General features: G+C 46.8%; 2 protein-coding genes across 3 annotated transcripts in view; one reads left to right on the top strand and one right to left on the bottom strand.

The window, feature by feature from the left end:
* Positions 1–3,649, bottom strand: part of ATP6V1H (ATPase H+ transporting V1 subunit H) — a 73,911-nt gene extending 70,262 nt beyond the window's left edge. The window contains exon 1 of the mRNA XM_061438749.1: positions 3,565–3,649. The gene's annotated coding sequence lies outside the window, so the exon portion shown is untranslated. The remainder of the gene's footprint in view (positions 1–3,564) is intronic.
* Positions 1–24,016, top strand: part of RGS20 (regulator of G protein signaling 20) — a 58,503-nt gene that overhangs the window by 20,310 nt on the left and 14,177 nt on the right. Inside the window, exon 2 of one of the 2 annotated variants that reach the window (XM_061438762.1) lies at positions 900–1,209. In XM_061438762.1, the coding sequence (XP_061294746.1) occupies positions 900–1,209 (310 nt within the window). Of the gene's footprint in view, positions 1–899; positions 1,210–1,934; positions 2,570–24,016 lie in introns of those variants that run through there. The other variant, XM_061438761.1, reaches the window with a different exon arrangement.

Genomic DNA, 24,016 nt, shown 5'->3' on the forward strand with positions numbered 1-24,016 from the left:
AGAGTCCTGAGCCCCTGAGTTCTAAATTAACGTTTACCTATACATACCAAGAAAATAATAGTTTATCTTTACCTTAGCTTCTTAGATCTCCCATGCAACAAGTGGAAGGTGAGAGGCCTGCCTCCAGGATGTGCTGGAGGAATAAGATGGACACAGGGCGTGTGGAAAGGGGGCTGCAGATGGTGCTAAGTTCTGGTCTCTCCTGACCCCAGTACCCAGCACAACCGAAATCAAATCGCCAGTGCATTTTCCTCCAGCCTGAAGGCCCTTCAATCTCCTGCCTGTAACCAGGCCTCCCCTGGACACTTCTCACAGGCCCTGGTGACCTCATCTGTCTCTAGTAGAGCTCTGGGCACTTTGGAAGGTGGACCAAGACAGAGGGAAAGAGGCAGGATGAGAAGATGAAGCAGAGTGAGAGTTCCGAAAGTGAAGTAGATTTTCAACCAAATTCGAAAGAGCCAAGAGAGGTGAACACAGACACTGCTGTGCACTGCACCTCACAGGGAACGGGTCTCATGGGAGACCCTGGGAATGTTAACATTCCCATTCTGATGCGGTGGGTCAGGATAGGGTCTGAGATTCTGGTTTTCCAACAAGCTCCCAAGTATTATCCAAGCTGCCGGTCCAAGGACCACACCTTAAGTAGCCCTCAGTTAGAAGGGGGTGGGAGGAGAAGGCGGTGGGGCGGAGAGGGAAGAGAGGGGAGGAATGAGAGGTGGGAGAAACTAAGCAGAGTCCTTTTCCTCTTGCTCTCACCGACTTCTCTTGCACCCCCAAAGTAACGCCTCAAAATGCCGCAGACTGGCACTCTGCACTTCCTCTTCAGTCTGTAGCCGGACCCCACAGTGACCTTGTGTGGTTTTTGTCTCTCTCCTCCCCCGCCTCGCCCTGCCCGCCGGCCCCGCACAGCTCCTAGGTTCGCCCGCTGCCCCGACGCTGCTCAGCCTCCTCTCCGGCACGCTCTCCGGCTTCGCGCGCTTCTTCGCTCTCCTCCTTCGGAGACCCCCTCCCGAGGCTCCCCTGCGGCGCCGGGACTTCTCCGCCCTGATCCCCGCCCTGCCAGCCGCCGTGCTCTCGCCGGGGTACGAGGAGCGGCCGGGCCGCCTCTCGCTCCTGCTCAGGGCAGCTCTGGCACTGCCTGGCCGACCCCCAGGGGGACGTCTGCCTCGGGAAGTGGACGCCAGCGCCGGGCAGAGCTCGTCCATACCCGTGAGTACTGTGGTCTCACAGTCCGTGACCTCACCGAGACGCCCGCATCCCGGGGTCCTCTCTAACTCGGACTGACCCACTCCATGTGGGACCAGCAAGGGGAGAGCGGGAGGGCAAGCGGGAAGGTCAGACCCGGCAGCGCAGGTTCAAGGAAAAGACGCCGGCTGCCCGCCTCACACCCCTCCCCCCAGGAGACCCTCGAGGCTACTTTTCCGGGACCACTTTCTTCCAGAGTCTATGGAAGAGGGAGGGGTCCTCGCCCTCCGCGAGGCGGCTTCTCAAACTCGCCATCTTTACGCGTCCCTCTCCTCCCGCTACTCCAAGCCTACCCGGGACAAGCTTCAGCCCCCTCCTCGCGCTCCCACTCCCCAGCCCCCGGCTACAGCGGGCTCGGGTGGCCAGGGAGGAAATGACGTGATGTTATTTTAGGGTCAGGTCGGCTTTCAGCTTCGGGGTTTAGCACGGCCCCAGCAGTCAGACTGAGTCTCGATCCCGAGGGAGCGCCGGGGTCTTAAGGCCTCCGCGCCCGCAGAGCTGGGCGGCGGATTCCCCCCACCCTCCAGGTCTCCTCCTTCCTCGGATTCCAGTCAGGAGTTAGTTTTCCCCCGCTCGTCCCCGCCCGCCCCCCACCCCCCCCCACCATCCAGCCAGGTGGGGCCTTCGACTCACTCGGGCGGGTGGGGAGGGGGTGAGGAACTCCTTTTCAGTATCGGGCCGTTGGAGGCTGAGGCTGCAGCCTGAGGAGGTGGGGGGCGAGCTGGGAGAAGCACTCGGGGGAAAGGAGACGGTGGGGACTGCCCTCCTGAGGCGGACAGTCCGCGGCCGGACTCTCCGGGTAGCAGCACCTGTGCGCGCGGCCCACCCCTGCGCGCACACTGGCTCCTCCTTCCCACAGCTCCATTCATAAGGTCCCACGCTCCTCCCGCACGCCGGAGTCCCACCCAGTCTCCGCGAACCCCAGCGTAAGGAATAGCCGAGGGGGTTCTTCGGCTCCCACTCTCCGTACTTCCTAATCAGGGGCTGGAGAAAGAGACCACGGTCCGGGCGTGGATGGGAACCCCCAGCTGTCGCCGCAGAGGAGCGCGCCGCCGGAGGCGAGACCAGGGATCGTGGAGCCAGGGAGGGGGAGAGAGGGGCGGGGAGAGGCAGAGCCGAGGGAGGGAAAGAGCGAGAGAAGAGGGCGACTGGAAAGGCCGAGAGCCAAAGGCAGAGGAAAGCCAGGGAGGGCGATCGCGGGCTTAACTAGGGCTGCACTTGGAATTATAATAAAAATAAGGCACTCGCGGGACGCATGCGCACAGAGGACGGAGGCTAGCTGGCCCCAGCCACCCCTCCGGCTCTCCCGGTGGACGGAGGAACCGTGAGTACCCGCTAGCTTAGCGGCTCCTTCTCCCTTCCGGACTCGCGCTCAGACCTCGGATCCCGGGGCAGTGGGGGCCGGGCGGGGAGCGCACCGGGGCCAGGACGGCGGTGGCGGGAGCAGGCCTGAGTCAGTGCGCAGCGGGTGCCGGGCGTGGACTGTGACCGCGTTTCCAGGGTCTCCGCCGGGGAGTCCGCAGGATTCGACCCGGGTGGCCCGGCGTCAGTGAGTGGGTAGGCTACTGACACCCGAAGCGGATTTGGGAAACTTCGGGCGCCGGAGGCGGGCAGTGCGCCCAGGGGGAGAGGAAGTGGAGACTTCCACTCCGGCGGGCGCCCGCCACGGAGCCCCGGGGGTCTAACGCTGTGTTGGCCCTGAAGCTCTTGAAACCTAATGGACAGAACTGTCGGCACCCTTCGCCCGCGCGGAGGAGGTGGAGGCGGCGCGGAGGGTGTTTTACTTGCAGGAACCGCGCGGTTAGTAGCCCGCGCTCTTCGGGCTGCGCTCGGAAGTTGGAACGAGCCTGGCGCCCCGGTTGCGGAGATCTGAGCGGGCCCGGGGCTGGAGTGGACCTCTGGGGCGGCGGCGCGAGGCAGGGAGTGGGCTTTGGGGGTTCGGTGGGCGCCGCGACTCCCCTCCTCGGATTGTGGGGGAGTGGGCAAGGGAGGGGTCGCGGAGGAGGCGGGGCGCCGGCGGGACTGATTGTGCGCCCAGGGCCCTACAGCGGTGGGGGCAGCGGGCTGGAAGGAGTGGGCAGCGGGTGTGGGGGGTGGTCTCGGTGCTGCGGGAGCCGACTGGGGTAGGGCCTGGGGACCCGAGTGGCTTGCGAGTCCCCGGGATTGGCCAGCGATCGGGAAAAGCCTGGGCGGCGGGCAGGGGGCGAGGCCGGGAGTGTAGCTCTGTCCCTGCGCCCCCCGCGGTTGACCGGCTGCAGGAGTGGGCGCCGAGGCCCAGCTTCAGTCCATGAGGAGGAGGGCGCTCCAGGGGGAACTCACCCCGACTTCCCTTCTTCACGAGAATCCGGCCGAGGCCGAGCGCTCTTTGTCTGCCCCCGCCGAGCCGATTGGCCAGAGGGCGCCTTGTGTCCCGACCGCAGCGGATGCCTGCGGCGCCGGCGGAACGCCCCTCGGCCACCAGCGAGCCGAAGCAGTCATTCGCCCGTGGGGCTCGCGCTGTCCCCGGAGGCGGGGGCACCTTCTCGTCACCCTCCGGCGTCAGCTCCCCTCTTCTGGAGCGCAGGGCCCCTGCGTGGCTGGGCTTCAGTTCCCTTCTGGTGGTTCCAGATCGCGAAGTTGACCAAACAAAGGTGCGAGTTGACGAAATGGGTGTGACTTATTCCCCAGACTTGGCAAAGGAAATTTGTAATGAAAAGGGTCTGTCTGTAAAGTATTAGCTTTTTTTTTTTTTCTCTCTCTCTTTTGCTCACGACCTGATTTTCTACTGGGCCTCGTCCTGTACGTTTAGTGTCATCTTTTGTATCACGTATCAGTATTGCGTAGGAGGCACAATATTTCGTAATAGGTAGAAGTCTTGAACTCAGGAACTGTCTAGATTCAGATCTCCGTTTAGCTGTGTGACCTCAGGCAAGTTACTCAACCTCCCTGTGCCATAGTTTTTATCGTCTGTAAAATAGAGATAAGAAAAGTAGGTATGCCATGGGTTGACTGCCAACATTCAGTAAATTCCCTGGAAAAGCAAATGGCAACCCACTCCAGTATTCTTGCCTGGAAAATGCCATGGACAGAAGAGCCTGGCAGGCCACAGTCCCTGGGGTCGAAAAGAGTCCCACACAACTGAAGCGACTTAGCACACATCCAGTAAATTAATGCAGTAGAACCCTGTTCAGTTCAGTTCAGTTCAGTTCAGTCGTGTCCGACTCTTTGCGACCCCATGAATCACAGCCCGCCAGGCCTCCCTGTCCATCACCAACTCCCGGAGTTCACTCAGACTCACGTCCATCGAGTCAGTGATGCCATCCAGCCATCTCATCCTCTGTCGTCCCCTTCTCCTCTTGCCCCCAATCCCTCCCAGCATCAGGGTCTTTTCCAATGAGTCAACTCTTCGCATGAGGTGGCCAAAGTATTGGAGTTTCAGCCTCAGGATCAGTCCTTCCAATGAAATAGAAGATGTCCATCAAAATTAGGAAAATGGAAAAAGTTTTCTGTCAGTATCTAAATGTAAAAACAATACATTTCTACATTATATGGACCCTTTTATTTCAAATAATTATTATATTTATTTATAAACTTCAAATAGCATTTTAAGAATATTGTCTCAGGACCTCCCTGGTGGTCCAGTGTCTAAGACTCTGTGCTCCCAATGCAGGGTGCCTTGGTTCAATTCCTAGTTAGGGAACTAGATCCCACATACCACGGCCAAGAGTTCCAATGGCTCAACTAAGATCCAGTGCAGCCAAATAAATAAATAAAATTATTTTTAAAAAGAAGAAAAGATTATCTCTAAACTTCAAAGTATTTCACTTTGTAAAACAAATATGCATTAAAACTATGTTTTAGGTCATGCTATATTTGGAAAATCCAATGTGTGCATTAAAATACTACACTGAGTCCATTTTAATTAAGAGAATGTGGAAACTTGGGAGCTAGAAATGCTAACTTTCCTAAAATCCAATCACAGTCGCTCAGTCATGTCTGACTGTTTTCGACCCAAGAACTATACAGTCCATGGAATTCTCTGGGCCAGAATACTGGAGAGAGTAGCCTTTCCCTTCTCCAGGGAATCTTCCCAACCCAGGGACTGAACCCAAGTCTCCTGCATTGCAGGTGGATGCTTTACTAGCTGAGCTACCAGGGAAGCCCGATATCAAAAGTACAGAATGATAAAAGTCAGATTACTCACTTACCTCCTTCACTTTACAGGTGTGGAAACATTCAGAGAGGTTAAGGGCCTTGTCAGACATCTCCAGCTAAACAGAGGCCAAAATGGGATTAGAATTAGATCTGACTCAATGTCCAGGGCTCTTACACACCATACAGGTGATTTTCTGTTGACTGCAGATTAATGTATGCATGTGTTCAGTCCCTCTTGCACACAGACCCCAGGACTGCCAGGCTCCTCTGTTCATGGGATTCCCCAGGAAAGTACTGGAGTGGGTTGCCATTCCCTTCTCCAAGGGATCTTCCCAACTCAGGGTTCAAATCTGAGTCTTCTGTATTGGCAGGCGGATTCTTTACCACTGAGCCACCTGGGAAACCCTTGCAGATTGATGAACCTCTAACAAATAGGAAACCAGAAGGAAGAAATATACAAGCATGCGTTATCTTCAACATAAGAAAGGCCAGGCAGTAATGTTGTTACAACTGTCAGACCCCTTAATCGTGGTCCCTTCACACCAGGAGATATGACCACATGACTTGTTCGAGGTATGGAAAGGTGTCAGATTAAAGCAGAGACAGCATTAGAATTTCATATCCCACATTTTGCTGAGGCAGTCCGAGCATGGGTTGAAAAAGAATTTCCAGACACAGCATTTCAGAAGGGAGAAGTTTATTAAGGACAAAGAGCAGAGATAAAGTGGGCACTGTGAGCACAGCAGTCTGACCACCTAATAGACCGGGGAAAGCCAGCAGTGTTTGTGGGTTAATAGTAAATTTTTACAGCCTCAGACAAAATTCCTGCTGGAAGGTTGGCATTAGGTGATTGGTTGGGGTGCTATAGGGTGTTTACTGGAGTGGACATCTTTGCCTAATTGGGAGTCAGAAAGCTTGTCAGTGATGATCAGGGGGCTTTTGGCAAGGTTACAGAGTGGCTCGGTCAGCTTCAGAGGTGACCTTGATTCTGGGCTTCGCTTCTGTGGCCTTGGTGCGAAGCCTTGCCCCTGTGGCCTTCCGGGCAGGACTCAACACATTTGATTGATTAATCCCTTGTAGCCGTTTTACATTAGAAAACATTTTTGACCTTTTCTTAGATTTTTAATCCCCTTTCTTCTGGCTTTGAAGGTCTTTAGCCTGTAAGAGAGCTTTTTGGAAAGTCTTCCAAGATTGGGCTGCCCAGGTGGCTCAGTGGTAAAGAACCCACGTGCCAATGCAGGAGACATGGGTTCGATCCCTGGATTGGGAAGATCCTCTGGAGAAGGAAGTGGCAACCCACTCTAGTATTCTTGCCTGGGCAATCTCATGGATCCAGAGGAGTTTGGCTGGCTATAGTCCATGGGGTTGCAAAAGAGTCATACACAACTTAGATTACATACAAGGAGATTTTCTTATTCTAGATTATGTAGACAAGCAAGAGTGAGAGAAGTAAAGAAGTTTTCTTATTTTAATGCAGTGGCCCAGGTGGCTGGTTTCATTTCAGACACTTGAACATCAGTTCCAAAAGTCCTGGTGTTCTTTCATTTCTGCATGGAGCCAGCTCATGACATTCACCTTTCACTAACAGATGCAGCTTAAAGGTCCAGACTTCACATAAGTGGTTTAGAAATGATATGATGTGTATACATGCTAAGTCACTTCAGTCATGTCTGACTCTTTGTGACTTCATGAACTGTAGCCTGCCAGGCTCCTCTGTCCATGGGATTCTCTAGACAAGAATACTAGAGTGGGTTGCTGTGCTCTCCTCTGGGGAATCTTCTCAACCCAGGGATCGAACCCTTGTCTCTTAAGTCTACCTGCATTGGCAGGTGGCTTCTTTACCACTAGTGCCACCTGAGAAGCCCCCAGACTTCACATAAGTGGTTTAAAATGACGTGGCACAGCCTTTCAAGTGAGTGGTCTTGCAAAGTGATTCACAGGAATGATGTATCTACCACGGAAAGTCCTTCTAGGAAATGCATCTTCGTCCTTGAAGAAGGAGACCATGGTTCTCTCCAGTTGTGAACTGGATATCTTACGCTCAGTTTTGCATTTCTGAACACTTGTTCATAGATGGAAATCCAGGGCATTAAGCAAGGAGTGACTTTCTAGCAGGCTCCTAAGTCAGTTCAGCAGAACTGAGTTTTGAAATCACATGTATCAAGTCAGATCCCCTTATGATTATCATGTGAATCATGGTCCAACTGGGAATACAGCAGATTGGTTTCCTACAGCACCAGGTGACTCACAGGGTGAGCTTCTATTCAGATTCGTATAGTGTCAGCAGCAGCTAATAGGGGTCAGTCGAGTCAGAGCCTAGCATTCAGTACATTACATGTGAGTCACTGACTCCCCAGCACTGCTGAGATGGTCCCTGAATGTTAACTTGAGCAGCCACTTTAAGAGACAGCACTGCACGGCGTGAGTGAGTTCACAGTACGACTGAATGGGCTTCTGCAGCAGCTGTTCACAGCCAAGTCTGATGTGACTGAGTGCTCAAGGTAGTGTTCCGAAGTTACAAATTCATAGAACCCAGCTGATTTCATTCTAGCTATTTGTGTGGGGAGTCATTTGTGAAAAGCGAGCAATATGCTCCATTACCCGGCAGTGATATTTCACTGGAGTTATTTCAATGATTATTACAGCTGATTGATCTTGCTGGTTTGGGAATGCTCAATTTCCAGTTATTAATCAACTTTACCCTATAAAATCCTTCTCAAGTATGTATCAGTGTTTGGATTTTAGACAATGGCATCTCATGCAAAGTCACCTTGCAATTGGACTTCCTAATGTCTTGGGTTGACTGTGTGCACCTCAGTCCCACAGTGAAATGGAGGAAAACACCTTGTTTTCTTGGTTTTTCTCTGTTTGGGCGCCTGTCACATCTGATGCTAACTAGATGCTGTTTGCTCCAGAGCCAGAACACAAGTTTGCGGTACCCATCCATCCTTCTAAGGCAGCAATACATGCAGCGCTCCCAAGCCTTCTGGGGCTGTTTGACTAGATCCATGCAAGCCTGTATAGCTGTTCTGATGCAAATTGGTGGAAAGAATTGTTCAACCCACACCCTACCCAACCCTTGTAGATGACTTTCATGTCTGGGGGGAGGAGGTTGATAATGAGATTTAAGGTTTTGTATTTATTTGGCTGTGTCCCATCTTAGTTGTGGCACATGGAATATTCATTGCATCATGAGGGAACCTTCCTTCCCACCTACAGATTCTTTAGTTGTGGCATCTAGCCTCAGTAGTTGCAGCCCTTGGGCTTAGTTGCTCTGCAGCACGTGGGATCTTAGTTCCCTGACCAGGGATCAAACCCATATCCCCTGCAGGGCAAGGCAGATTCTTAACCACGACCACCAGGGAAGTCCCAAAATACAAATAATTTTTACATTAAGTTTCCTGTTAGGGCTTCCCAGTTGACTCAGTGGTAAAGAATCTGCTTGCTGATGCATGAGACACAGGAGATACCGGTTCAGTCCCTGGGTCAGAAAGATCCCCTGGAGGAGGAAATGGCAACCCACTCCAGTATTCTTTCCTGGAGAATCCCATGAACAGAGGAGCCTGGTGGGCTACAGTTCATGGGGTTGAAAAGAGTCAGGCATGACTGAGTGACTGAGCTTAAGATGGAAAAGTAGTCCTGGGGGGTGGTTGGGCGGTTCCAGAGTTGCTGGCCTCTTCAGCCCCTGGCCAGGGGAACAGCGCTGTGGGCCTACATTCCTGAGGCCAAAGACCCTGCTCAGAGTTCGGTTGCTCAGCATGGTGGGGGCCATTGGAGCCGGTTTTGCTGGTCTAGCCTCCAGACTCCGAGAGGTCTGCCCTTCTTACAGCAGTAAATGCATGAGAACTGTGGGGTCTCAGGACTTCCTTGGTGGTCCAGGGTCAAGCCTTGGCCTTCCACTGCAGAGGGCACAGTTTTGATCATTGGTCGGAAAACCAAGATCCACATGCTGTGCAGTGCGGCCAAAAAAAAAAAAGAATTACAGGATCTAGTTTTACAACAACCTCAGTTCAGTTCAGTTCAGTTCAGTCACTCAGTCGTGTCCGACTCTTTGCAACCCCATGAATCACAGCATGCCAGGCCTCCCTGTCCATCACCAACTCCCGGAGTTCATTCAAACTCACGTCCATCAAGTCAGTGATGCCATCCAGCCGTCTCATCCTCTGTCGTCCCCTTCTCCTCCTGCCCCCAATCCCTCCCAGCATCAGAGTCTTTTCCAATGAGTCAACTCTTCGCATGAGGTGGCCAAAGTACTGGAGTTTCAGCTTTAGCATCAGTCCTTCCAAAGAACACCCAGGGCTGATCTCCTTCAGAATGGACTGGTGGGATCTCCTTGCAGTCCAAGGGACTCTCAAGAGTCTTTTCCAACACCATAGTTCAAAAGCATCAATTCTTCAGCACTCAGCTTCCTTCACAGTCCAACTCTCACATCCATACATGACCACTGGAAAAACCATAGCCTTGACTAAACGGACCTTTGTTGGCAAAGTAATATCTCTGCTTTTCAATATGCTATCTAGGTTGGTCATAACTTTCCTTCCAAAGAATAAGCGTCTTTAAATTTCATGGCTGCAGTCACCATCTGCAGTGATTTTGGAGCCCCCAAAAATAAAGTCTGACACTGTTTCCACTGTTTCCCTTATCAGTTTCCCATGAAGTGATGGGACCAGATGCCATGATCTTCGTTTTCTGAATGTTGAGCTTTAAGCCAACTTTTTCACTCTCCTCTTTCACTTTCATTAAGAGGCTTTTGAGTTCCTCTTCACTTTCTGCCATAAGGGTGGTGTCATTTGCACAACCTAGAATTTATCAAATTCTCATTAGAGCTAAGTCTCTGCTGCAGCAAATAAGACATTTCTAGACTTTTAAATGACCTGGAAGTTCTGTACTGTATTTGTGATAAAATGAAGTACTTGCTTATGAACAAAAATATCTGAACAGCATACCAGACCAGGTGGAATAAATGTGGGTTAAACAAGGGTGAAGAAAATGGTACAAGAGTTATGAAAAACGTTCGCAAAATCTAATAACATGAACAACTTGCCTGTTCAGGTTAAACACATCATAAACTAACCTCCAAAAGATATCTCTTCTGTTATCTTCTAATGCTGTATTCAAAATCCTGAGGGTATTAAGCTATAAGTTCTAATTGTGATAGAGCACTTATCTGTTAAAATATATCAAATGTAGCCTGAGAATGAGGAGACTGCATAGAGAATATTTTTTAATGGAAATTGTTCCTTTATGAGCCTTTTATGCATCCTTTAGGATGGGGTTTTATTCCTAGTTCCCTATGTCTGACTGCTTTATGTGGTCACACAAAAAGAGATGAATGACTATGGTTCCCTACAAACAGTCTAAAATGCATAAGCATTAAGCATTCCAATTCACTGAGAATTTTTTCAGTTTTGGATCTGCTTGTTCAGCATATCTGCTGCTGCTGCTGCTGCTAAGTCGCTTCAGTCGTGTCTGACTCTGTGCGACCCCATAGACAGCAGCCCACCAGGCTCCACCGTCCCTGGGATTCTCCAGGCAAGAACACTGGAGTGGGTTGCCATTTCCTTCTCCAGTGCATGAAAGTGAAAAGTGAAAGTGAAGTCACTCAGTTGTGTCCGACTCCTCGAGACCCCATGGACTGCAGCCCACCAGGCCCCTCTGTCCATGGGATTTTCCAGGCAAGAGTACTGGAGTGGGGTGCCATTGCCTTCTCTATCTAGCCATCTAATACTTAATGCCGGCAGGGCATGAGGTGGTGGGGAACCTAAAATTCAGGACATATTTTGGTGCAAATTGTAGAAAACCAAAACAGAGATTCTGTCACACACGTCCTAGGAACAGCAGACAAAAACATCCCAACAGCTCAGCCCCTGGAGAACTGTCTTGGGAGCAGGAAGGCAGTGTGGAACCCAGGTGAAGGTGCGCTGGTATGCCTGTTAGCCCATTCTCATCAGCAGCACACTTGCCGGAAAAGGACTCCGGAGTCATCCACGGATGGGCATCAAAAAGCAATCCCAGTCTGTCTAAAGGTGGCCCGTGTACAGCTGTGGGGTGAAGAGCCAGGCTCTGTGGGTAGATGGTGTAGATCTGAGTCAGTGTGGAGACTGCCCCACGGAATAAACAGAAGTAAGGTGTGCTTACTACTCCATCTGCTCATTCAAAGGGGAAACTGCACATAGGTTGGAAATTATGGAGAGAAAGCAGGCCCTGATAAATAGTTAAGATTTTATTCTGGTGTCAAGGATTACCATCAATGGCCACAGGAGGGGGACTAACCAAGACTGGATTCTAGATAAAAAGAGTAAATATTTTGGGCTTTGAGGGCCATGTGGTCTCCATTGCAACTACTCAACTCTGTCACTGCCCCTAAAATCTGTGGGGGAGAGAACTGGAGATGGACTGCCCACCGGCCACCAGACTTACTCTCTAGTCCTTTACAGACAAAGTGTTACTTCTGATCCATAATCTAAATGTCAGTGTGGAGTACCACTACCAGGATCTTGTAGGAAACGGCCTCTAAAAAAGTAAGTTCAACCAATAACAATGACATTTCTTAGAGTTTTAAGGCACTCTAAAGGAAAAAAAAAAAAAAATCAGGACAGATCACGAATCCAGTGAAAGACAATCTCCTATAGAAGATAAAATCAAAGGATCTAATTTAAGTTTCCTTTTGATATCCACCATTTCAACATTCAGCATTTTCATACGAATGGAAAAACTTAATGACAGTTAGCAAGTCCCAAAAGTACTAACGCAGTGACCTAAATGGGAAGGAAATCCAAAAAAGGAGTGTGGACTTATGAATACGTACAGCTGAGTCACTTTGTTGTACAGCAGAAACTGACACCACATTGTAAACTATTCGCCCTAAATAAATAAATAATTTTTAAAATTGATGCAGAAAAAAATGACACTGGAGGCAGGAAATAATTAAGTACAAATATTTTATTAAATTTGATATAAAATATTTTTTAAAAGTTGTAATGAAGAAAGGAGAGGGAAATGATCCACACAAAGATTTTGTGGATGGGCGCTTAGACTGTGAAGGCTCTTAGGGATTCAGATTACAGCCTAAAAGCTTTAACAGGACGGGAGCTGAATATTTCATATCATTTATAATAGGATTATCATCACAGATGAAAATTCTAACTGATAATGTACAAGAGGCTAAGTCTGACTAGCCAATCCTACCATCCAGTCACAGATCATGGAGAATTTCCTGTGGCAACAAGTAGAATTTGTGGGGGGAAAAAAAGAGATAGAAAATTTGCCCAGACAGACCTGAAAATAGAAAAGCCTGGTTTAGTGACTTACGAACACACCTTTTTGTAACTTTTTATTATCCTTGGTTTGCATGTACATTAATACATTTCATAACCCATCTGCTGTAACTGGTGGAAAAGAAGTTCTTCGACCAGCAAATATTCCTCCAGGCCTGATGTGTATGAGGTTTGTGCTCAGTAAACACAGAATGGGTCAGGAGAGCCTGAAGACTGGACCAGACTACAAGACTGCAAGGGAGCTTCGGGAGGACCCTCTGGGTTACCCTGGTAACCACCATTTGTCTCTGTTTGTACAGATTGAACTTGTTTTAGATTCCACATGTAAGCGATACAATCTAGTACTTTTCTTTCTGTCTGACTTACCTCACTTAACACTGTATTCTCAAGGTCCATCCATGTTTTCCCAAATGGGAGAATATCTTTCTTGTGGCTGAATAATATTCAGTATTGTATATATACCACCTCCTCTTTTTTATCCACTCATCCTCAACGGGCACTTGGGTCGTTTCAACATCTTGGCTACTGTGAATAATGCTGCAGTAAACATGGGTGTGCAGATAAGATATCTAAATCTTGTCTTCATGTCCTTTGGGTATCTACCGGAGTCGAATTGCTGGATCATCTGGTAGTTCTATTTTTAGTTTTTTGAGGAACTTACATATGGTTCTCCATAGTGGCCACACCATTTGCATTCCCACTAACGATGCCTCACGTTTCCTTTTTCACCACCTTGGCAACGTCTATTGTCTCTTGTCTTCTTGATGAAACTGGTTTCTCTCTTAATGCTCTTCTGCTTTCATCAGCATTTCAGGCACTTTCATAGAAGTGTGGACTTGTAGAGGCTTTACATTCACGTTAAATTTATATTCACATTCTCAGGGTTTCACTGAAGCCCATGTAATCCATGATACCCTCCAGGCTCTAGTTTTATTTAGATTTTAAAGCCAAAGGTAGAGATGAAATATGTATGAGACTGAACAGAATCGGGACTTATATGGCATTCATTGCACTTACCCATTGTCTTCCCTATTAAGTAAAATCTGAATTGTAATTAGTTACATTCTGTTCATTTCTGTTTCTCAGGGTGCACTTTGGGAGCCCACTTCTTCCCTGTTGATTGTAGGAAAGGCTATAAATATCGAAATTCTCTGGGCCAAAGAGCACTCGAGTGCTTTTAACCGAGAAAGAGCTTGCATTCCTGACCTTGGTGCTAAGCTGTGTGGATAAAGGAGAGCATAGGGATGCTATCTCCCTGGCCCAGCATGTTCATCTGGATGCCCTACTGTAACATGGCATGCAGGGAAAGGATTTCCATGGCACTTTCCCCCCAAATACACACTTAAAGATTCGTGATAAATACCATGGTTCTGGACTGTCATGTAGCATTTCCCTCTGGAGCCAGGCTCTGGTCCCCACAGGGACCATGCTCCAGTGCCGTGGAATGCCCCGTTCCTGTCTCCCCAGCATCACCTTCGTTCTTGGCATCACCACTACCCCCCACCGCAGCAGCACAGGCACTAGTCCGACCATCTTCTCTCTCCCTCCGTCCTTGGATATTTTTCTTTTTTTTTTTTTAATATTTATTTATTTGTTTGATTGTGCCAGGTCTTAGTTGTGGCGTGTGGGATCTAGTTCTCTGACCAGGGAACGAACCTGGGCCCCCTGCATTGGGCAGATAGTCTTAGCCATTAGACCATCAGAGAAGTCCCCCCTTGGGTATTTTTCTTTCCTTTTCTGATGTGTCTCAACTTTCAGTCATGGGATGGCTTTATCATTTCCAACCAAATGAACACTGTCCACTTAGCTATTGTTGTTGTTGCTGTTGTTCAGTCGCTAAGTCGTGTCTGACTCTTTGCGACCCCATGGTTTATAGCCCTCCAGGCTCCTTTGTCCATGGCATTTCCCAGGCAAGAATACTGGAGTAGGTTGCCACTTCCTCCTCCAGGGGATCTTCCCAGACTAGGGATCGAACCCGCATCTCCTGCATTGGCAGGTAGATTCTTCACCACTGAGGCACCAGGGAAGCCCAGTTGGTTACTATACCTGAGTCAAGTGAACTTGATGAAACAGGAAGCAGGAATGACAGCCACCAGAAGCACAATGCAGGCAAGTGACTTATGTCAGATGACACCCATTAGACATGCGCAGTTTAAGGACTGTTAGTAGATTCAGAGTGGGTAACTATTGCTGTTATCCACTTGAGAACATTTTCACATTTGTATCATTTCAAGAAGAAAGCCACCTCTGTCAGCTGTCCACCCACCAAGTCCCTTTCTTTGGCAACCCTGTTCGATTTTAAACATTCATTTGTCTGTGTTGAAAATATTTCTTCCTGTTTGTTCTGTAATTTGCAATGATTGCTCAGAAATTCTTAGAGAGTCAGGTGGCTCAGTGGTAAAGAATCCACCTGTAAATGTAGGAGACGCATGAGATTCGGGTTTGATCCCTGGGTCAGGAAGATCCCCTGGAGGATGAATTGGCAACCCACTCCAGTATTCTTGCCTGGGAACTCCCATGGACAGAGGAGCCTGCCGGGCTACAGTCCACAGGGCCGCAAAGAGTGGGATGCAACCCAGCACGTGTTCCTTGCTTTGAAAGGAAGCAGTAAAAGTTGGTAGGGATTCTTACCCAAACCTGGCACATTCTTTACCAGTTTCAAGATTGCCTGAAACAGCCCTAGAGACAGAGATTTAGTAAATGCTGAATTCTTTCAGAGGTGCCCTGGGCTAAGCAGTCATCTACAGTCTCCTTGAGAAAGTCCCATGGCCTCATGGGGTAAGGAATGCCCACAGTCAACATTTCAATCAGTACTTGCAAAATACACTGTAACTGTTGATTGGTATTAAGAAAGACCAAGTAAAAGCATGTATAATTCATTTATTTCCTTCTGATCTACTTTAATTTCCCAAAGGCAGTTGCAAAAGTTGAGTTATACAATATGTTCATTTAATAATGACAGAAGAAAAGCACATCACTATCATAAAAACCCTCAGTGTGGTTCGAGTTACAAACTTGGTGACAACCAGATAAACAAAATAGTAAAGATTTCCATTCAAAGTTACTGAAAAACAGATGGTCACTTAAGTAGTTCTTTTAGAAGGTAAGGACAGATGTGATCATCCATCTGGAAGTAATTATAATTCTAAAAAAGTCTATTATTATTAAACTCTCAGTTGATTTCCCCTACTAAAATAATGAACCAGCTTTTCCTTAAAATAGACCCGAAATTATTCAGGCAATAAAACCAAAAGGGAGAAAAATTTGAAAACTAGAGGACACATTAAGATCTCTGGCTAAAACTGGTAGGTTACTAAACATTGATAGCTTTCTGTGTCCTGTGAAGTGGAAGACCCAGACTGGATTTGCCTTTTGGTCTGTTAACTGTGCTGAAGTCAATGCAAGTAATTCTAGCTCTTCATTAATATTTCATGAGCTAGAGTGAGTTGGACTTTTTTCTGGTGATGACTAGACCACAAGGTTCTCACACTTAAAATCAGCTGACTTCAAGATCCCACAAAACAGTCGAAACATCGTTGTTGACAGGATTCATCTTATTTCTCAGCTGCTAATAATAACAACAGGTGGGAGCCCTGGGCAGGCAGAGGGCCTGTTTGTGACTTAATTGGCACCAGCTGATTGGTGTTTATGCCTGGAGTCTGTGATTCAGAGAAAGCCAGGTTCACCTGCTGCTATTTTCAGAGGAGGTAGCTAACTCCAGGGAGAGTTCTGCACTGCATGATCCATCCACCCTCTACTTTCAGCTGGTCTGTTTTTCAAACCCCACTGTGTAAATTCTCTTTTTCAGTTGATTTACTATGTTGTGTTAATTCACACTGTACAGCAAAGTGACTCTTTTGCATTTCTTTTCCATTATGGTTTATCCCAGGATATTGAAGATAGTTCCCTGTGCTCCACAGTAGGACCTTGGTTATCCATTGTGTATATTCTTTCTTCCTCCTTCCCTCCTCTCTCCTTTCTTCCTTCCTTCCTTCCCTGAGTCTTCATTGCTATTCGAGGGTTTTCTCTAGTTACAGCGAGCAGGGGCTACCCTCTACTCGTGGTGCACAGACTTCTCTTTGCAGGGGCTTCCCTTGCTGTGGAGCTCTAGGATGTATAGGCTCAGCAGTTGGGGCACACGGCTTCGTTACTCCAGGGCACGTGGAATCTTCCTGCACCAGGGATCAAACCCGTGTCCCCGGCACTGGTAGGCGGATTCTTAACCTCTGAGCTACGAGGAAGGTCCCATTGTGTAGATTCTTCAGTGAAAGACAACAAGAAGCCAGAAAAGACTTCTTGTCGGATTCATCAGCCTCAGAGTCACTCATCCTTAGAAACAGCTCCTCTGGGTTCTGGAAGCCTGCGTGCCTGGCATACCAGACTACTCTCTCCTCCCTCACGAGTAAGGATGTCTAACAGTTCCTTTCCCCAGCCTGTGCCATGGATTTCTTCCAGTTCTACCAGGAGTGAGGGGCTCGGGCTGAGAGGGTCCTGGATCACAGCTTCTTCCACCCCACCCTGGGGTGAGTGCCAGACCCCAAGGAGAACCTGTGGCAGCCCTACCCCACCCGCCACCAGGTACCACCACTGAGCACTCCCTGGATGCACTCGCCCTGCAGGCGGGGTCAGAGCAGAACCTAGAACTGACACACATCTGCGAAAAATCATCCTACATCTGGGGGAAGGATGTTATTAATAGAAAGAGTTTTCCCAGGCTGGGAAGACTTAGAAGGCAGAAAGACCGAAAGGAGGCTAAAATTAGGAGCAAATGGGGCTAAGTCCTCAGAAATGTTATTGCAGAGAACAAGGGAAGGAGTGTCTCGGGAGGATGCAGAGAATGTTCCTGGAAGACTGTTCTCTTGATGATGCTGGTACCCCTTGAGGGGAGCTCAGGAAACAGCCAAAGGGAAATGAACAGGTGTGGCCATGGAGGAGAGGAGCTCTGTTCTGAATTCAGAGAAGCAACAAAAACCTGATCCTTTGAACAGGCTCCAAGAAATACTGGGAGAGACTTTCCTGGTGGTCCAGTGCTTAAGACCTCCTCTTGCAGTGCAGGGAGTGTGGTCGGGGAGCTAAGATCTCACAGCCTACCTCGGGGCCAAAAAACCCAAAACATAAAACAGGAGCAGTGCTGTAACAAATTCAATAAAGACTTGCAAAAATTATCCACTTAAAAATCTTTAAAAAAGTATTTGTTGTTCAGTCGCTCAGTCATGTCTGACTCTTTGAGATCCCATAGATTCCAGCATACCAGGCTTCCTTGTCCTTAACAATCTCCCAGAGTTTGATCAAACTCATGTCCATTGAATCGATGATGCCATCCAACCATCTCATCCTCTGTCACCCCCTTCTCCTGCCTTCAATCTTTCCCAGCATCACATAAAATACTAGGAGAGCTCTTTGAGGGTGAGACAGGAAATCCAGTCAAATTAATGTCCTAGCATAAAGTGTGTGCTGCCGCTGCTCAGTCACTCAGTTGTGTCCACCTCTTTTGCGACTCATGCATGGACTGTAGCCCATCAGGCTCCTCTGTCCATGGGATTTCCCAGGCAAGAATACTGGAGTGGGTTGCCATGCCCTCGTCAAAGAGATCTTCCCTACCCAGGTATTGAACCCATGTCTCTTATGTCTCCTACAATGGGAGGCAGATTCTTTACCACTTTAGATCAGATCAGATCAGTCGCTCAGTCGTGTCTGACTCTTTGCGACCCCATGAATCGCAGCACGCCAGGCCTCCCTGGCCATCACCAACTCCCGGAGTTCACTCAGACTCACCTCCATCGAGTCAGTGATGCCATCCAGCCATCTCATCCTCTATTGTCCCCTTCTCCTCCTGACCCCAATCCCTCCCAGCATGAGTCTTTTCCAGTGAGTCAACTCTTCGCATGAGGTGGCCAAAGTACTGGAGTTTCAGCTTTAGCATCATTCCTTCCAAAGAAATCCCAGGGCTGATCTCCTTCAGAATGGACTGGTTGGATCTCCTTGCAGTCCAGGGGATTCTCAAGAGTCTTCTCCAACACCACAGTTCAAAAGCATCAATTTTTCGGCGCTCAGCCTTCTTCACAGTCCAACTCTCACATCCATACGTGACCACAGGAAAAACCATAGCCTTGACTAGACGAACCTTTGTTGGCAAAATAATGTCTCTGCTTTTGAATATGCTATCTAGGTTGGTCATAACTTTCCTTCCAAGGAGTAAGCGTCTTTTAATTTCATGGCTGCAGTCACCATCTGTAGTGATTTCGGAGCCCAGAAAAATAAAGTCTGACACTGTTTCCACTGTTTCCCCATCTATTTCCCATGAAGTGGTGGGACCGGATGCCATGATCTTCGTTTTCTGAATGTTGAGCTTTAAGCCAACTTTTTCACTCTCCACTTTCACTTTCATTAAGAGGCTTTTGAGTTCCTCTTCACTTTCTGCCATAAGGGTGGTGTCATCTGCATATCTGAGATTATTGATATTTCTCCTGGCAATCTTGATTCCAGCTTGTGTTTCTTCCAGTCCAGCATTTCTCATGATGTACTCTGCATATAAGTTAAATAAACAGGGTGACAATACACAACCTTGATGAACTCCTTTTCCTATTTGGAACCAGTCTGTTGTTCCATGTCCAGTTCTAACTGTTGCTTCCTGACCTGCATACAAATTTCTCAAATTTTACCTCTTAGCTACCAGCAAAGCCCCATAATGTGTGTGAGAGGTGGTCAGATACTATGGTCTAGGCGGGAGCATCTCCATTTATTAGCTAGTAAACTTTTGTAAGGGACTGCTTTGGTGGCTCAATGGTAAAGACTCTGCCTGCTAATGCAGGAGACTTGGGTTCTATTCCTGGGTCGGGAAGATCTCCTGGAGAACGAAATGGCAGCTCACTCCAGTATTCTTGCCTGGGAAATCTCATGGACAGAGGAACCTGGCAGGCCACAGTCTACGGGGTCACAAAGATTTGGACACGACTGAGCAACTAAACAACAACAAGCAAACTTGTGTAAAGAGAAATTTCTCCTTATCAACTCTTAGGTTACCCTGGAGTCACATTTGTGTTGGAAAAGACAGGATAAAACCTTGATTCTCTGTCAGTATTTACCAGTTTTCAAAATCAGTTGGTTTCCTAACATTTTCTAAAAGTAACAGTGAGTGTTTTTGCATCACTGTGAAATCACAGATTCACACACATCTGATTATTTTTCATTGCAGTTAGTATTTTCTTTCTGATACTTAAACTTTCCCACACTTGGCAGGGGCAGCCTTGTTTATATTAGCTCATGGCTCCCAAGTTTAGAATTTTTATATAGTCAAATCTGCCAATCTTTTACGGTCTCTAGGGGGAAGAGTAATTGTGTCATGCTATGTCAAAGCATCTAAAGTATGAGAGCCTAGTCACCTATAAAATGAAGGAGTCAGAGCTACATGTCCTGTTCAGTAAGATTTCTGATATATTTTTAAAGCAAAAAACATAAGGCACAGAGTCTACATAGCATCTGAGGCTGTTTAGATAAGCATTACTAAGACTGTGTTTTAAACTAAAGTTAATTACATGTTCTTATCATCATAGCAATGGTTCTGGAGGGACTTCCCTGGCAGTCCAGTGGTTAAGATTCCTCACTTCCAATGCAGGGGCTGAGGGTTCGATCCCTGGTTTGGAAATTAAGATCCCAGATGCTTCGTGGCATAACCAAAAAAAGAGATAAAGAGATGGTTTTGGAAAGAATCACATCAAAATCTTAACAATGGTTATTTCTGGGGCTGGGAGAAGGATTAAAGAGTTCAGCAGAGCTGTGATTTCTCTGTGTGCCTCTGTGTTCAGCATGGAAGCCTGGTTGAGGGTTCATCAGCATGTATTCCTTTTTTTATTGGGGATTTTCTTTTTTTTTTTAATTAGTTTTATTGGAACTTAAATTAGTTTTATTGGAACTTCCCTGGTGATCCAGTGGTTGAGACTCCACGTGTCCACTGCAGGGGGTGTGGGCTGGATCCCTGGTTGCAGAACTAAGATCCCACATACCGCTCAGCAAGGCCAAAAAAAAAAGTTTTGTTTTCAAGTTCGGATTTAAAGTTTTGTCTTTGATGAAATCTTATATCTGCAATTACATTTGCAAATAGTTTCTGCATTTGGGGTGAAAAGAAATGAAAAACTGATTGGAATATCTAAATACCTAAGTATATATTAATGTTTATAAAAATATCATATTAAGTCAGACAGAGAAAGACAAATATCATATGATATCACTTACATGCAGAATCTTAAAAAATGATACAAATGAACTTATTTACAAACAGAAATAGAGTCACAGATGTAGGAAATAAACTTATGGTAACCAGAGGCATCGGGGAGAGGGATAAATTACGAGTTTGGGATTAACATATACACAGTACTGTATATAAAATAGGCTCCCCTGGTGGCTCAGATGGTAAAGAATCTGTATATAAAATAGGAAAAAAGGACCTACTGTATAGCACAGAGAACAATATTCAATATCTTATAGTAACCTACAATGGAAAAGAATCTGGAAAAGATTATTCAAAGTAACCGAATCACTGTTGGGCACCAACACAACATTGTAAATCAACTATACTTCAATTTAAAAAGCGGTTAAAGTTTTTTTTTTTTTTAATGTAAAATATTTACAGTCTCAAGGGAAGAAGCATAATATATGCACACACACGTGACTCGGAAAGAACATGAGTCACGTGTGTGTGCATGTGTGTGAGCAGTTTGTAGATTCTAGTCGCTTACACACTGTCAGCTAGCCAAGGGGCCATGGAAAAGTCACTTACCTCCCTTGGCCTAAAAATTAAGTAGATTAGATCACGTACAGGTCAAAGTAAACATCATAACTAGAAATATTGTCACATTAGTGTGTTATAAAATGCAGGCGTCTGAAAAAAAGAAAAATGCGTGTGTCTACGCTGAGCTGTCAAATTTCTGAAGAAGGCCCTTGGATTGACAGACTGGCATGAAGAAAGACAATGGGCTTGGCCAGCCGGGCTACAGGTCCTTCTGAGGCACCTCAGGGATGAGGTAAGCCTCTTTAAGCCTTGGTTTCTCCACCTGAGAAGAGGAACTAATAACTGTCTTTCTTGGCTCACGGAAATGTGGGGAGAAATACAAATGAGGTAATACATATGAAAGTCTCCTGTAATCTGTGAAGCCCCATAAAAATATGAAGCATTGTTCTCTTAATTAGCCTTGAATATTGTTCACACTCGTAAATGTGGCCTTATTTGGGAAAAGGGCCTTTGCAGATGTAATCAAGTGCAGATGAGGCCACACTGGACCAGAGTCTCCTTATAAAGACCAGGGTGTCCTTGTAAAGGGTGTCCTTATAAAGAGAGAGCACTCCCGACTTGAGGGGGAGTTTGTCTCTCAAGTTTCCTTATGTTCTGGCTTGACTCTTTCAGGGCCCATCACTTCTTACTGATGGTAAGATCATCCTTCTAAAGATCGCTGGGGATGGTTTTAATGTTATGTCCTTGAAGGTTCTTGGTTCTCCTTTATCAGGCCCTTGTCTATGATTCTACAGCTTAGAATCAGGCCCTTTTAAGAGAGATTTTTTTTTTTCCCGTGCAATGCTTGTTCTTTCATCATATTCCCTATGTGTAATTGAAAAATGGCTATTTTCAGAATTTGGAAACCATAATGAAAATAAATAGCTATTCATGGAATCCAACTGCCAAGTTTAAGTTTATAAGAAAGTAACTTTTCTGAGAGAGTCACTGTTAGGCTAAATTTTTTATAACTAGTTACTCCTTTCAATTCCAAATTACCAAAGATTTTGATCAAGATTAAGAATTTGCTTTTTTTTTTTACACTTGATCTTGAAAAGAGTTCTCTTAAATGGGTTCCTGGGTATGGAAAAGCCATGTTTGAGTAGGATGATCTCTTAGTTAAGATCTAAATATTTAATAGGGCTTCCCAGGTGGCTCAGTGGTAAAGAATCTCCCTGCCAAGCAGGAGATGTGGGCTCGATCACTAGGTTGGGAAGATCCCCTGGAGAAGGAAATGGCAACCCACTCCAGTATTCTTGCCTGGAAAATCCCATGGACAGAGAAGCCCAGTGGACTACAGAACATTTAATAAACTGCCAACCTGTTTTTTACCATTTTCTCAGGCTGCCATTAATTATAGAAACAGTTTCTGAGGTCACTGACATTGGTTTTACATTCATCTAACTTCTAAGCCTCTGGACCCTCAAACAAAGGCTAGTTGCTGGGGCCTCATGCTTGGATCATGCCGACAGACACTGAAATTATGGCCAGTAGTCTGCGCCACACATAGCCCACAAGAGGAATAGAATGGCAGTGTCAAAGGAGTACTGATTCTGTCTTGCTTAGAGCAGATGGAAATGAAATGTATTCAGAGTTCTCCCACACATATGATGGAGGCCAAAAAAAAGACGCACAAAGCTCGTCTGGCAAATCAGACCACATATCAGTGTCTGAAAGGATGAGCTGAACTAACACATATGACAATGGCATATTTTAAAAATCTTGTATATAGGTAGGTATTTAATATGTTATTAGTCTTCATATTAATTAACTATGACACTTGAAAAATTAATTCTCTACAAATATTTAGTGACACACAACTCTCCCATAAGTTACTACATGTTTGCCTTTTGAATAGGCCTGCAGTAATTGAAAGCATCTCAATCAAACAATTAAGATAACCTATAATGATAAGTTCCAGTAAATTTGAAAATGGAATGAAAGGGATGGCTTATTTTTCAGGAAATGAAAAATACCCATACTGACTCAAAAGAGAGGAAGAAAGTATGAAGAGAACAGAAATCAAACTTTAAGACCCAGTCTTGCAAAGATATTGAAACAGGAGTCTCTTAAAGCCTGCTGACATGACCACATCACAGTCCTTTTTTTTTTTTTTTTTTGAGAAACAACTGGGATTTAAAAAAAAATATTATTATTTATTTATTTTTGGCGGTGCAGGGTCTTTGTTGCTGTTCAGGGTTTTGCCTAGTTGCAGTGCTCAGGTTTCTCCTTTTGGTGGCTTCTCTTGTTGCATAGCATGGGCTGTAGAACGCATGGGCTCAGAATGGCAGGTCCTGGGCTCTGGAGCACAGGCTCAGTAGTTGTGGCGCACTGGCTTAGTTGCTCCGTGGCCTGTGGGATCTTCCCAGACCAGGGACTGAACCTGTGTCTCCTGCATTGGCAGGTGGATTCTTGACCAGTGAGCCACCAGGGAAGCCCTGGGATTTTGTTTTTAATGAGGCAAGTTGCATCAGTACCTTTGAGAAAATAACAGTTACCTAGTGCATCCGTGGTTCAAAGCTGATTAGTCTGCAGATTGTGCTGGCTTGTCCTTGCCCCTCCACGTCCTAAATAAAGTGAAAGCGTTGTCTGT

This window comes from Bos javanicus, chromosome 14 (genome assembly GCF_032452875.1).
Source record: "Bos javanicus breed banteng chromosome 14, ARS-OSU_banteng_1.0, whole genome shotgun sequence".
Lineage (NCBI taxonomy): Eukaryota > Metazoa > Chordata > Mammalia > Artiodactyla > Bovidae > Bos > Bos javanicus.